This window comes from Bos javanicus, chromosome 28 (assembly GCF_032452875.1).
Source record: "Bos javanicus breed banteng chromosome 28, ARS-OSU_banteng_1.0, whole genome shotgun sequence".
NCBI classification, from domain to species: Eukaryota; Metazoa; Chordata; class Mammalia; order Artiodactyla; family Bovidae; genus Bos; species Bos javanicus.
The window spans coordinates 32200853-32213362 of NC_083895.1; the positions used below are offsets into that span (position 1 = coordinate 32200853).

Genomic DNA, 12510 nt, shown 5'->3' on the forward strand with positions numbered 1-12510 from the left:
TGTAAAAGAAAAGTGTCATAGGTTAAATGCATCTGCTGGGTGTCTACTGCCTGAGGTCATAATCCTATGACAACATTTTATTTGCTCAACATCTTAAATACAGATGTTTAGGTTTTTGTTGTTGTTGTGTTTTTTTTAGCTCAGGAATAGTGTGCTTTTATTAACAGTATTGATGATTGCTTTTGAATGTTTTTACTTCAAAAAGCCAAATCTCCTGGTGGGTAGAATTTTATGAAGCACCTGTTAAGCTTTAGGAAGGAGGACCTTTTTGGCAGCAACCCAAAATACATATTTAAACAATGAGCCTGCCAAAGTCAGGAAATTATAAAACAGTTTTGAAATTGCAGAATCTGCTTTTTTTTTTTTTTTTTACCCCTCAGGTTTCTTTTGCAGCTTGGTTATAAGTTCTTTCACATGGGACTTACTAACATCTGTACTATTTTAAGACCAGATTTAGAAAACTAAAATCAAATTTGGAGGTCTCAGGTTTATGTGATAAAAGACCATCAGATTTTAAACTTCCAGAGTCTGGACTCACACTCCCCAAACCTTTCAGAGAGATCTATTACTCAGTGTAGCCTGGCTGACTTTCTTAAGTGGTGCTATCCCTTGGGGTCTCCAGTTTTCCTGTGTGAGGTGAGAGCTGCTAGATGAAAAGTGTGTCCAAAACAGGGTGGAAAAGCCGAACTCTCAGAAAAATGTGGGACAGTTGCTAAGGGTGTGCTTCTTGGCATGTTCTGTGTAGCCTGGACTTTGCAACTTCTTAACTCCCAAATTCACTGTTTCTATTCCTGCTTCCAGAGCTTCCCAGATGACTCAGTGGTAAAGAATCTGCCTGCCAAGCAGGACACCCAGGTTCGATCCCTGGGTTGGAAAGATCCCCTGGAGAAGGAAATGGCAACCCACTCCAGTATTCTTGCCTGGAAAATCCCATAGACAGAGGAGACTGGTGAGCTACAGTCAGTCGTGACTTAGCGACTTAAACAACAACTCCCACTTACAGATTTTAAATTCAGGAACCCGGGGCAAGATGGCAGTGGTGCCTTCTTTGTATATCCCAGCAATGGGGTAGTCTTTGTATACTCCTGAGTTTTTTTCTTTTTTTGCATTTGTTCATTGTATTATGTTAAGCAGTGTCAGGTTTTTATTTAGTTAACTGTTGTTTTATGTTTTATGATTTCATTACACACAGAAAGTAGGAATCATTTGAACTTCAGCACTCTGCTCACAGGCCAGCAGGCCAGAAAGCTTTGGGGTAGATGGTGGTTGATGAAGAGGGCAAGGGCAAGAGATTTAACAGAAGGCACAGGTATGAGAACATGATCTGAGCATACATTATCTTCAAGTTCTCCAAGACTTGTGATTAGAATTGGTATACATTTTCCAAGTTTCTCTTGGGGAAAACATTTGTACAGTTACTCTGTCACATATCGGTGCTAGGGGGAAGGGCAGAAGGGAAAATATAATTTGGAATCTTTGATTTTTTTCATATTTTCAAGTTCCTAAGGTTCTTTGGCTGACATCGTCACTGTCTATTAAATATTAGTGAGTTTAAAAAATCGACGGCACTATTCCCATAAAGCAGTTTATTTTTTTTATTCTTATAGGGCACCCATCCTGTTTGAAATTTTGTCCTGAATTAACAACAAATGTAAAGGCCTTAAGGTGGCAATGCATCGAATGCAAGACGTGCAGTGCATGCAGAATCCAAGGCAAAAATGCAGTAAGTATGGCTCTCAATATCCATCTCCAGGTAAATTGTTAGCTTTCAGTGTTAAGGCCTTTCATTTTTGTAGATTGCTGCTATTTTCTTTTTAAGTGTTTAGGTGCGTGTGATACCAAATTTCAGTAGGGATCGTGGTGCCGCTTTATCTTATTTTATTATTGTTAACCAGATAACAAAAGAATTTGTGGCCTTTTACAGTTGATTTCAGTCTCAATTAGTCTCTAATATGCTACATTACAGGATAATATGCTTTTCTGTGACTCCTGTGATAGAGGATTCCATATGGAGTGCTGTGATCCCCCACTTTCCAGAATGCCAAAAGGTGAACCTTTAAACCTATTAAAAAATGTGCTTTATTAGGTACACATTAGCCTAGTCCTAATGTCTGACAGCTCAGGAGTATATAGGTTCTTTAAGCATTTTTTCATCCCTCCCACCTTCCTTATACTTGTGGGTTTAGTACAGGTTGTGAGCAGAGAAGTGTAAAAGTTTATAATTTGGGGGTAATGTATATAATAAATACTGTAATTCGGACACCCGACTAAAAAGATGATTCTTCTCTTAAAACCACTCCCCATTAGAATAAATTTAGACTAGGTCGGTTAAAAGTTTAGAGTTTTCTCCATGTTGTTCAGTAGAGTGTTCAGAGGTAAAACATTACTTGTTCTCGATGATGGTGATAATGATGACCCCAAAAAAGTCCTATAACAGGAGCCATTACCATTTTCTTGGCCATTCGTTGATAATCTTGAGCATGAAGATCTGAACCATCTTACATGGGTATATCCATATAGAATATGGATTTTCTTCTCTGTTTATTGAGTAGTCAGCCAAGTTTAGCCTTCTTTTTCTCATATGATAGTATATTGAACGTTATAAATAACTCTGCCTTCTTATTACAAAGTTTATACATTTTCATTATGAAAAATTTAGAAAATACCGATTGACAAAAAGGAATGGAAAGAATAATCAATTAGAAATTCCTTCCCTGCCCCACCCACCCTTTTAAAAAGAAATGGAAAATTCTGTACATGTTTATGGTTTTTCCCTCTTAACAATAGATTCTCATATTCCCACATCATTAAATATTCTCCCAAAGATAGTTTTTAATGAATGTGTAGAATTCCGTAGTATATAGAGCCGAGATTATAAACATGATGACTGTGGGCCACAGAAATGTTTTATTGAGACTTCTCTTAACTGTGTAACAGAAGATCTGGTACTATATTTAAAGATTTTTGAATTTGAATTTGCCAGCACTCCATTCTGCCTCAGTCTCACTGCTACCTGTTGCTTTACATTCCAGCTTGCTTCAGTCACATATATTATACCTGGTGGTTCCTGAACATAACTGATTTTGCAACCCCATATTTAAAAAAAAAAAATTTAACCAATTTCATCTAGTGATTATTACAAATATTTCCAATTTTTTCATCAACAATTATTGCCTTAAGATAAATTCCTCAGGGAGGAATTTCTGGATTGAAGGCTATGTCTATGAAAGGTCATGTTAGTTTTCAGGCCAGCCAGCAGTGTATGAGAATACCTGTTTCCCTGTATGATCATCAACACTCACCATTACTATATTTCATTGAATCTAAGACACACATTTTTAAAAAACATTTTAACATCTTTGAAATCAGATGCATCTTGTAGTCATAAATAGCTTAGATTCAATGTAATACAGTGTTACTGTTTAAAATTTTTACCAGTTAGAGAATAGAAAAAATATGTCTGATAATTATTTTCTTTAGTGAAATTGAACATTTTTTTGTGTTTGGTTATTGGCTGTTTGTATATCATCTTGTAAAGCACCTGTTTTTATCCATTAATCATTTTTCTATTAGGGGTTTTCACCTTTTTCTTACTGACTTGCAGAAGCTCTTTATATTTTCATGTAGTCAAATCCATGAATCTTTTCTTTATGGCTTCAGTCTTAAGTGTCAGTCGTGCTTAAATTATGTAAAATAGCCATGTATTTTTCCTGGTGCTTATAACATTTAATTTTGTCACATAATGTTCATCTGCCTGGAATTTGTGTTTATAAAAGATAGGAAGTAATTATTTTCCTTCCAGATAGACTTCTATTTGTTCTAGCACCCCTTTCTGAATCATTTCATCCTTTCCCCACTGATTTGAAATATGACTGTTATGATATGCTAAACCTCTCCGTTGTTCTGGCCTTTTAGTTCTTATCCATTGACCTGCTTCCATATGCCACACTTCAAATTATTGTAGCTCCACAGTACTTAAACGTTTTAAGTTTTCACTTTAAAAACTATATGTTAGAATTATAACTTATTTAGTATAGAAAATTCCCAAAAAGAGATGATAAAACAAGTATTTTTTTCCTAGAAGTTCCAGTTGACTTAAAAATGTTCCGATTGACTTAAAAATGTCTCCCTTAAATCCAAAAATATATAATATCTGACAAGACTGGGTTTTCACGTGTGTGTACGTGGTGGAGGGAGGCTTGGTGACATGTTGGGCAAAACCTTATTGGAAGACTTCTCAGATGGGTCAGCCCTCTGCTCTCATCACCTTGACCCTGGGAAAACTGACCTTTAGTGACAGCTTCCTGAGCAGAATGACAAAAGGGAACGATCCACCTTCTAGGGTAAAGTTCTGCGTACAGGCATCCTTGGGCAGCTTATTACAGCTGCACTTTATATTTCATCTCTCTCCTAAAATGAAACATTAAAATATTTTTCTCATATATATATTAATTCAGGGATGTGGATTTGCCAAGTCTGCAGACCAAAGAAAAAGGGAAGAAAACTACTTCATGAGAAAGCTGCACAAATAAAACGACGATATGCAAAACCCATTGGACGACCGAAAAATAAATTAAAGCAACGATTGTTGTAGGTTGAGATCTTATCAAAAAAAATCTTTTATGTTGTGCTTTAAAATACAGTTGATTGTAACCCCCTTAGATCCCATTAACTTTTTAGCATCATTTTTACAAACTCAAGGGATGAGGAATATTTCTTCTTTTGCATAAGCTGTAGAAATCTTTTTGAAAATAACATTTAAAATTACAGTTGGCATTTTGAGGTCTTCTGTTGCCAGTATCTGTGATGCTTAGTGACATTTTTCAAGCAGCAGGACAGAAGCAGAATATAAGAATTGGAAACACTCATTGTGCCTACTTTATTACTGGCTGAGCATTAAAAGAGCTTAATTATATAAATATTTTTATAGGAATTTTTAAAACAAGAGAGGGATTTGTTCACATCTATAATGACTCTCTTTTGTTACCCCAGATAACATTTTAGAAAAATACTCGTTTCTGGTGCTAATGTAGTATTACAACTTTTTAAGATCCCTTTTATGAAATAGAAGCTTCTGAGAAATCTGCAAATGACTGTCCTAATGTTTGCCTTCAGAGAGTTAGACAGGACCATTTGGTATGTGCACATGTATACAAACATATAGACAAAATAATATATTTGCAGTAGCATGCAGTCCTATTGTATTGGCCAAAAAATTCATTCGGGTTATTGCATACCATCTTAGGGAAGATCCAAACGATATACTTTTTGGCCAACCCAATGCTATGTTAGCCCCATTTCCTCTAGCCTGTGGCCATGTGGTTGCCATTAAAGCCAAATAGAACATTTAGCTGGAATTACTGGAGAAGTAGAGAAAAGAGTTGTAGTGAGTGTGTTTGTTTTTTTAACCCATGTAGAATATAGAACTGAATATCAGCATTAGGTAAGGTGTTTAGAAATGAAATCTGTAGACTTGCATATCTGAAGCAGCTGTCTGTAAGACCATTGCCTTTCTCTTTGGGCTTAGTGAAAGGGTCATTGCAATGTAGAAATGAACAGGAACTCTACACACAGTGAACAAACACCAGGTGTCTTACTTGCTTACTCTCCCCTCTCCCTTAGTTTTATCTGGAGCAATTCATTTTATTATTACCTGGTCTCAGGAAAACAGGATCCTCCTGCACTTCTATCTCCCAAAGGAGAAGTAGAAAATGCATGCTCCTTTCTAGAGTGTTTTGTGAAACTTTATGAAAATCTTCTAACTGGTGGCCATTCTAATGTGGAATTTGTGTTAATTTGTAGAGGCAAACATGAAACATATTCATGAATAAAATCTTTCATATTAGCATCACTTGAAGTAGGAATTACGTGTTTTTGCGTTCATCCAGTGTTAAGCATTGTTCTTGAAATGGGACTGTATCCTCAGGGCCCAATTTAAAAAACTGAATTAGGATATAAACTTTCTAAACAAAGGACACAGCTGAAAATTACATCTGGCACCAATCCTAACTTTTTGTTTGTCCAAAATTGTCCTTTGAGCTTAGGAATTTTTAAGACAGTCTGGGGAGTTTTCCTTTTTACATGCTTTATAAGCATATTATCCTTTCTGGGCAATCGATTCCAGATACAGTCCAAATGTAACATTCTGATGCAAAACGTTTTATCCTGGATGAGTTGTTTACTGGTGACTCTCAGTGTGACACTCGAGATCTCCAGCTCTAACCTGATTTGGCTGACTCGGTGGCGTTGGGCGAAGCTCTTGGCGGTTGAGCTGCTTCAGATGGGCCTTAGTAGCTTGCTCCATAGACCTACGCCAGCCTCCCCTTTAGGGCGACCGCTGAAATTGTTCATCAAATCTCTATGTACAGGATAACCACTAAACTATGCTCTTCTTTTTGTAATTACTTAAGATATTTTTATAATTTAAGATCATATCATTTTCAGGCTTCCATTTCTTCATTACTAGCCGTCAGCTCAACTGATAATTTTTAAGGTCCGTTCTCGGGCCCCAGCACTGCCATAATTCACATGCACATGTTTCTGTTGTATAAAATTCTGCTGCAAAACGGGTGGCTTTCCAAGCCCTAGCCTGAGGCGAAGGCAGGCAGCTGCTGTTCCTGTAGGCAGCTGTGCTAGCAGAGTGACCTCCAGTCTCCATTGAGCACACAGCTGTATGAGCAGAACCAGCATCACAGGAACTGAAATAGCAGTCAGAACCAGTGTGTAAAGATTCTGATGCCAGGTGTCTGATAATGACCATGGTAAATGTGCTGCTTCTCCACCAGACTTTCCATGTCATGTCTGACCCGCTGTAGCTTTTCTTTAACCATTTCTTCAGTTTTTTGCTATTGTTGTCCTTTTTTCAGCAATATTTTATGCTGCAATTAATTGTCTCCTCTACTTAGAGAGTATTATTGGTTATCTTATCATCCTAAGCATAAAATTCTAAGAGGAAGAGGGTATTTTTTTAATGTTTACTTTAAAAAAAAAAAAACTAATTTATAGTTAATAACTAAATTCTGTTTCTATAAATTTTCCATTGGAGTTAAAATTGCTTCTAACTAGAGATTATATAAGTTTCTTCTTGCACTTCTAGATAATACTTATGACTTCTTTCCTTTAATACTTTTTTTTTTTAAGGCATTTCAGAAAATCACAATTATGTATCATGACACAAGGGGTAACATTTTTTTATTTAATTATAATGAAACCATTGGGTGATCTTTTAATCTCCTCAAAAATTTTCTTACTTATAATCCCCTTGGGTCCACATGATTCTTCCAGTACCTGTTGGACAGGCCCTGGGAGAATCATGACTTGCTAGCGTAGTGGCTGCAACAGAGAAAAGCACCTCAGTGAAGGCACACACACAAGCAGGGCTTTAGGGTCACGATTCAGTTTTTTAAGTTTAAGCCCGTTGACTGCATCTAGTTGCTATAAACTTGTGTTAGATACCTTTATAATTTTATTATTAAATGCTGATACTATTCTCTAAATTTTTGCCTAGGTCTGTAACCAGTGATGAAGGATCCATGAATGCATTCACAGGAAGGGGGTCACCTGGTAGGGGTCAAAAGACTAAAGTCTGTACCACACCTTCATCCGGTCATGCTGCATCTGGGAAGGACTCAAGCAGCAGATTGGCTGTTACAGACCCCACTCGGCCTGGTGCCACCACCAAAATCACCACCACCTCCACCTACATTTCTGCCTCTACACTTAAAGTTAACAAGAAAACCAAAGGGCTCATTGATGGCCTTACTAAGTTTTTTACACCATCACCTGATGGTCGCAGATCACGAGGTGAAATAATAGACTTTTCAAAGCACTATCGTCCAAGGAAAAAGGTCTCTCAGAAACAGCCATGCACTTCTCATGTGTTGGCTCCAGGTACCACACAAAAGCTAAAACCTCCACTTTCTTCACTCCCACCCCCGACCCCCATCTCTGGTCAGAGCCCCAGCTCACAAAAGTCCAGCACTTCTGTTTCTTCTACCTCTCCTCAGAGTTCCTCCAGCCAGTCCAGCGTGCCCTCCTTTAGCAGTCTTACTAATAACAGCCAGCTGAAGGCACTCTTTGACGGACTCTCTCATATCTATACCACTCAGGGACAGTCTCGCCAAAAGGGACACCCAAGTTATGCACCGCCTAAACGTATGCGTCGTAAAACCGAATTCCCTCTCACAGCAAAGTCTAAAGCCCATTTCTTTGGAAAAAGAGATGTTAGAAGTAGGTTTATTTCTCACTCCTCCTCCTCTAGCTGGGGGATGGCTAGAGGGCGTATTTTTAAAGCAATTGCTCACTTCAAGCGAACAACTTTCCTTAAAAAGCACAGGATGCTAGGCAGGTTAAAATATAAAGTGACCCCTCAGATGGGGACCCCCTCACCAGGGAAGGGGAGCTTGACAGACGGAAGGATTAAACCTGATCAGGATGATGGTAAGCAAAAGGTCAAAGCTCCAACCAAACCTGCGTCCCGTCCCTTTCTCCCCAACCCCCGGAAAAAAAAGAATCAATCAATTCCTATTTGTCACATAGGTCTTAGCTATTTCTCTTGTTCTCAACTTCACTTTCATACAGAAGCAGTGAAACTTTGACCTTTTTCTAATGCTGACTAAACCTCCAAAACATTGTTTTTTCAACTAATACTCTCCCACTCTGGTGATTTCCTTCCATTTGTAGTGACACTAGGGCCCCCCCCAGATGCCGTCATAGCGTTGCTTATGGCGCTGTGGTCCCGCATGAGCAGCCCCTGTCGCGCTTCCGCCACGCTCCTCCCCGCGCCACCTCTCCAGCCACAGCGCTGTGTGGCCTCGTGCTGTCCGCGCTTCCGGCAGGGCGGACGTCGGCTCCTCGTTTCCCTCTGTCCATTGCTTTCTCATGACAAAGTTCATCCTGCTTCCTTCTCAACAGAGCCTGATCTGTGATTCTGTGATGTGTGCTTTTTTGGATGTGAGTGTGTCTGTGTGTGTATTCACCTCAGGGAGAAAACTGATTTCATGATTTCATTTAACAAATTGGCCCGTTACATTTGGTATCCTTTATATAAAACAAAAGCCAAACTGTGTCATTGGGACAGAATGATAGATTTTATTGTCTCAAACATGATCATGGGAATTCTATACCTAGACATTGATATGCCTTCTAATCTTGGTTGAAAACTGTGATTTTGCTTTGTATTGCTCTTACTTTCCTGCGTTTGTTTACTGAAGCTATAAGAAGATGACAGTGATAATTCAAATAATTTGGGTACGGCAGGGAAAAGGTACTGCTGGATCTATGAGTAGCGCTTAGACGTAAAAGCTTATAAAGCTTTAAAAAAAATAAAATTCCCTATTTGCCCACTGTGCTAATTTGGTACCATTTTGGTAATTATATGGTGGTTATTCATGATGCAAGTCAGTAAATACACTTTCTGCTGGTTTTAAATGACAGATACGGAAATCAAAATAAGCATCAAACAGGAAAGTACAGATATAAATGTGATTGGAAACAAGGATACCGTTACTGAAGAGGATTTGGATGTTTTCAAGCAGGCCCAGGAACTGTCTTGGGAGGTAAGGCCAGGACACTGCATTCCAGAAACTAAGATAATATATGACTTTTGTATCTGACTGTTGTGAAATTAACTGCCTTGATTTTATAAAGAATCCCCTTCAAAATCCTTTGTGGTTCTTTAACTGCTACCATTATTTCTGTTAACTGTACATTCAAAAGTTCTGTCTTTGAGTTGTCTTCACTCTCACAAGTTGGTAATGGCTCAGCTAGTCTCACAAAATAGGCCAGAGTAGCAGTTGTTGAGGCAGATTTTGAAAAATGCTCCTGGTGGCTCAGCGGATAAAGCATCTGCCTGCAGTGCAGGAGACCCAGGTTCGATCCCTGGGTTGGGAAGATCCCCTGGAGAAGGCAATGGCAACCCACTCCAGTATTCTTGCCTGGAGAATCACATGGACAGAGGAGCCTGGCAGGCTACAGTCCATGGGGTCCCAAAGAGTCAGACACGACTGAGCGACTTCACTTTCACTTTCTAGGGGTAAAGGAATAGATTTCTGATTATTCTTGCTCAAATTAAGAAAACAGCCCTTTTAAATAGCTCAGTGAAAGAAGAAATCACTTTTAAATTGACCGGTGCTTCTTCCAGCTCAGACGGCCAACAATACGAAAAACATCTCCTGATTTTAACTCCTGGGCATTGGTGAAGACAATATTATGTTGCATGATCAGTTGTAATTACTTTTATTTTCAATGTCCAGTAATTTCTTTTAAATGATTTCCCTAAGATAGTAACTCTACTTAGCTTATTTTCACCAAAACGTTGAAAGGAAGGGCTATTGGACTTGTCAGAAACAAATTTATTATGGATTGTGAGTTTTTCTGTTAGTAGACCACATTTAGCAGCCGACTCATTGGAAAAGACTGATGCTGAGAAAAATTGAAGGTAAAAGTAGATGAGGGCGGCCTAAGATGAGATGGTTAGATAGCATCACTGACTCAGTGGACATAAATTTGAGCAAACTCCAGGAGATAGTGAAAGACAGGAAACCCTTGCATGCTGCAGTCCATTGGGTCACAAAGAGTCAGACACGATTTAGCAGCTGAACAAGATCACATTCTCAGGGCACGATATTTATGGATCGATTACCTGCTCTACCTCACTTCCTTTTGTGGGGAGTAGGGGTCTGTCTGAAGGTTCTTTGAACTTTGAACTAAAACTTGAAGTTTTAGTAGAAACCACTTGGACTAAATATTTGTGCTTATTTCTCCTTGAGGGGCCATTGGATATTTCCATTCCTCATTCTGCATTCTTTGTAGTGTTTTTCCCTTTGGCTAAGATAAAATATATCCCATACCCTCACCACCACCCACCCAGCCACCCCCGCCCCCCAGTCACTGAGATTTGAAGTCCTTAAATATTACCACTTTGGGAGATTGTATCTGGCATTCATATTTAAACATGATGAACAGCAAGAAATTACCTGAAAGTTACTGCTAAACCTAAAGCCTGTTCTATCCAACCCAGTAACCCTGGCTTTTCCATTCAAGGACATGTCTTGGCTGTGTCAGGCACTGGGCTAGATCCTGGGAATGTCCCGATGAATCAGGCAGGCAAAGTTCTAACCTCCTGCATGAGTGTAAAAGGAGATGGGTGTCAGACTGCAGACTTCAAATTGGTTATTTAATTACAGTTGGGGTAAATGTTACTTGGTGGAGAAATAGGAACTGTTAACAGTGTGACAGTGTGTAATAGCCGCATCATCTTAGAATTTCCTCAGATTTAATACACTGTAGCAGATTATTGACTGTTCATAGACATTTGTATGTTTTAACAGGTACTCACTTTTTTCCTATATTGGTAATACTGTTTCTTAAGAGTGTTTATATATGAATATGATACAAAGTTGACTGTTGTTTCACAAGGGCCTATAATGTTTTTTTCAACAACATGAAAATTCACAATTATGGTTAGCATTGGTAGATTTTCATATCCATTGGTGAAAGAACCAAAGTGTAAGTGAAGAAATCCTCTTCTGAGACTTCTATTTTGTTTTCTTTCTGACAGAAGATAGAGTGTGAAAGTGGAGTAGAAGACTGTGGCCGGTACCCTTCTGTAATAGAATTTGGGAAATATGAAATCCAAACCTGGTACTCCTCGCCTTACCCACAGGAATATGCAAGGTAATGGAATAAGCCTGGCGGGTGTGCAGCCTTGACGTCTCACACGTAGGAAGGAGCCCTCTAAAACTGAAATTAGGTGATTTTTTAAGACGTAAATTTTGAGTGTCAATTTCAGGTGTTTCCAAAACTATTACGTTTGTCAGCACCTTATAGCAGTCATTGTTCTCGAGAAACACCGTATGCTCCTTAGTTACACCATTGTTGTAAATTTCGTCTTTAAACTTCCAGTCCATTTTTTTTTCGCTCTTGATTAACTGGGGAAATATTGTTTGTGTAAGAAACCAAATCAAGAAAAAAAAATGTAGCCATTGTAAAGTATTTGGTAGTTTCTTCTTGGTTGCCTTTTGCATTTTCCTAATTAGGCCTGTTAGTTTTATCTCGTGATTTCTGGCATTTTATTGTCAAGTATTCTTTTTTTTTTTAACGTAAATTAGAACAAAAGACCTGGAGGAGGAATTGGCAACCCACTCCAGTATTCTTGTCTGGAGAATCCCATGGACAGAGGAGCTTGGCGGGCTACAGTCCACAGGGTCGCGAGAGTCAGACACAACTAAAGCGGCTTAGCTCTTAGCATGGGTAGCAAGAGAAGGGAATGTGGAAGAAAATAGGTGGGAGTGGGTAGCCTTCAGAGGCTTGACTTTTAGAGCCATCTGTGACTAACTTGCTAAAAATGAAGACAAAATAATGGTACTAGGATTTTCTTTTGTCCTGAACTAAGATTAGCTGTGAAATTGTCTTGAATTAATGTATCTAAAAATGGGTGTTTTGTGAACAGATTTTTTTTTTCCTTCAGGTATGTCAGGGCATATTTCATTAGTATCTTCTCAAATGCTT

General features: G+C 38.6%; 1 protein-coding gene across 6 annotated transcripts in view; it reads left to right on the plus strand.

Moving 5' to 3' along the window:
- The window catches only part of KAT6B (lysine acetyltransferase 6B), a 182090-nt gene that overhangs the window by 125733 nt on the left and 43847 nt on the right, over window positions 1-12510 (plus strand). For 4 of the 6 annotated variants that reach the window (XM_061405394.1, XM_061405393.1, XM_061405392.1 and 1 more), the window contains 6 exons: window positions 1608-1723; window positions 1967-2048; window positions 4458-4590; window positions 7508-8439; window positions 9436-9557; window positions 11561-11676. In XM_061405394.1, the coding sequence (XP_061261378.1) occupies window positions 1608-1723; window positions 1967-2048; window positions 4458-4590; window positions 7508-8439; window positions 9436-9557; window positions 11561-11676 (1501 nt within the window). The remainder of the gene's footprint in view (window positions 1-1607; window positions 1724-1966; window positions 2049-4457; window positions 4591-7507; window positions 8440-9435; window positions 9558-11560; window positions 11677-12510) is intronic. The other 2 variants (XM_061405396.1, XM_061405397.1) reach the window with 2 other exon arrangements.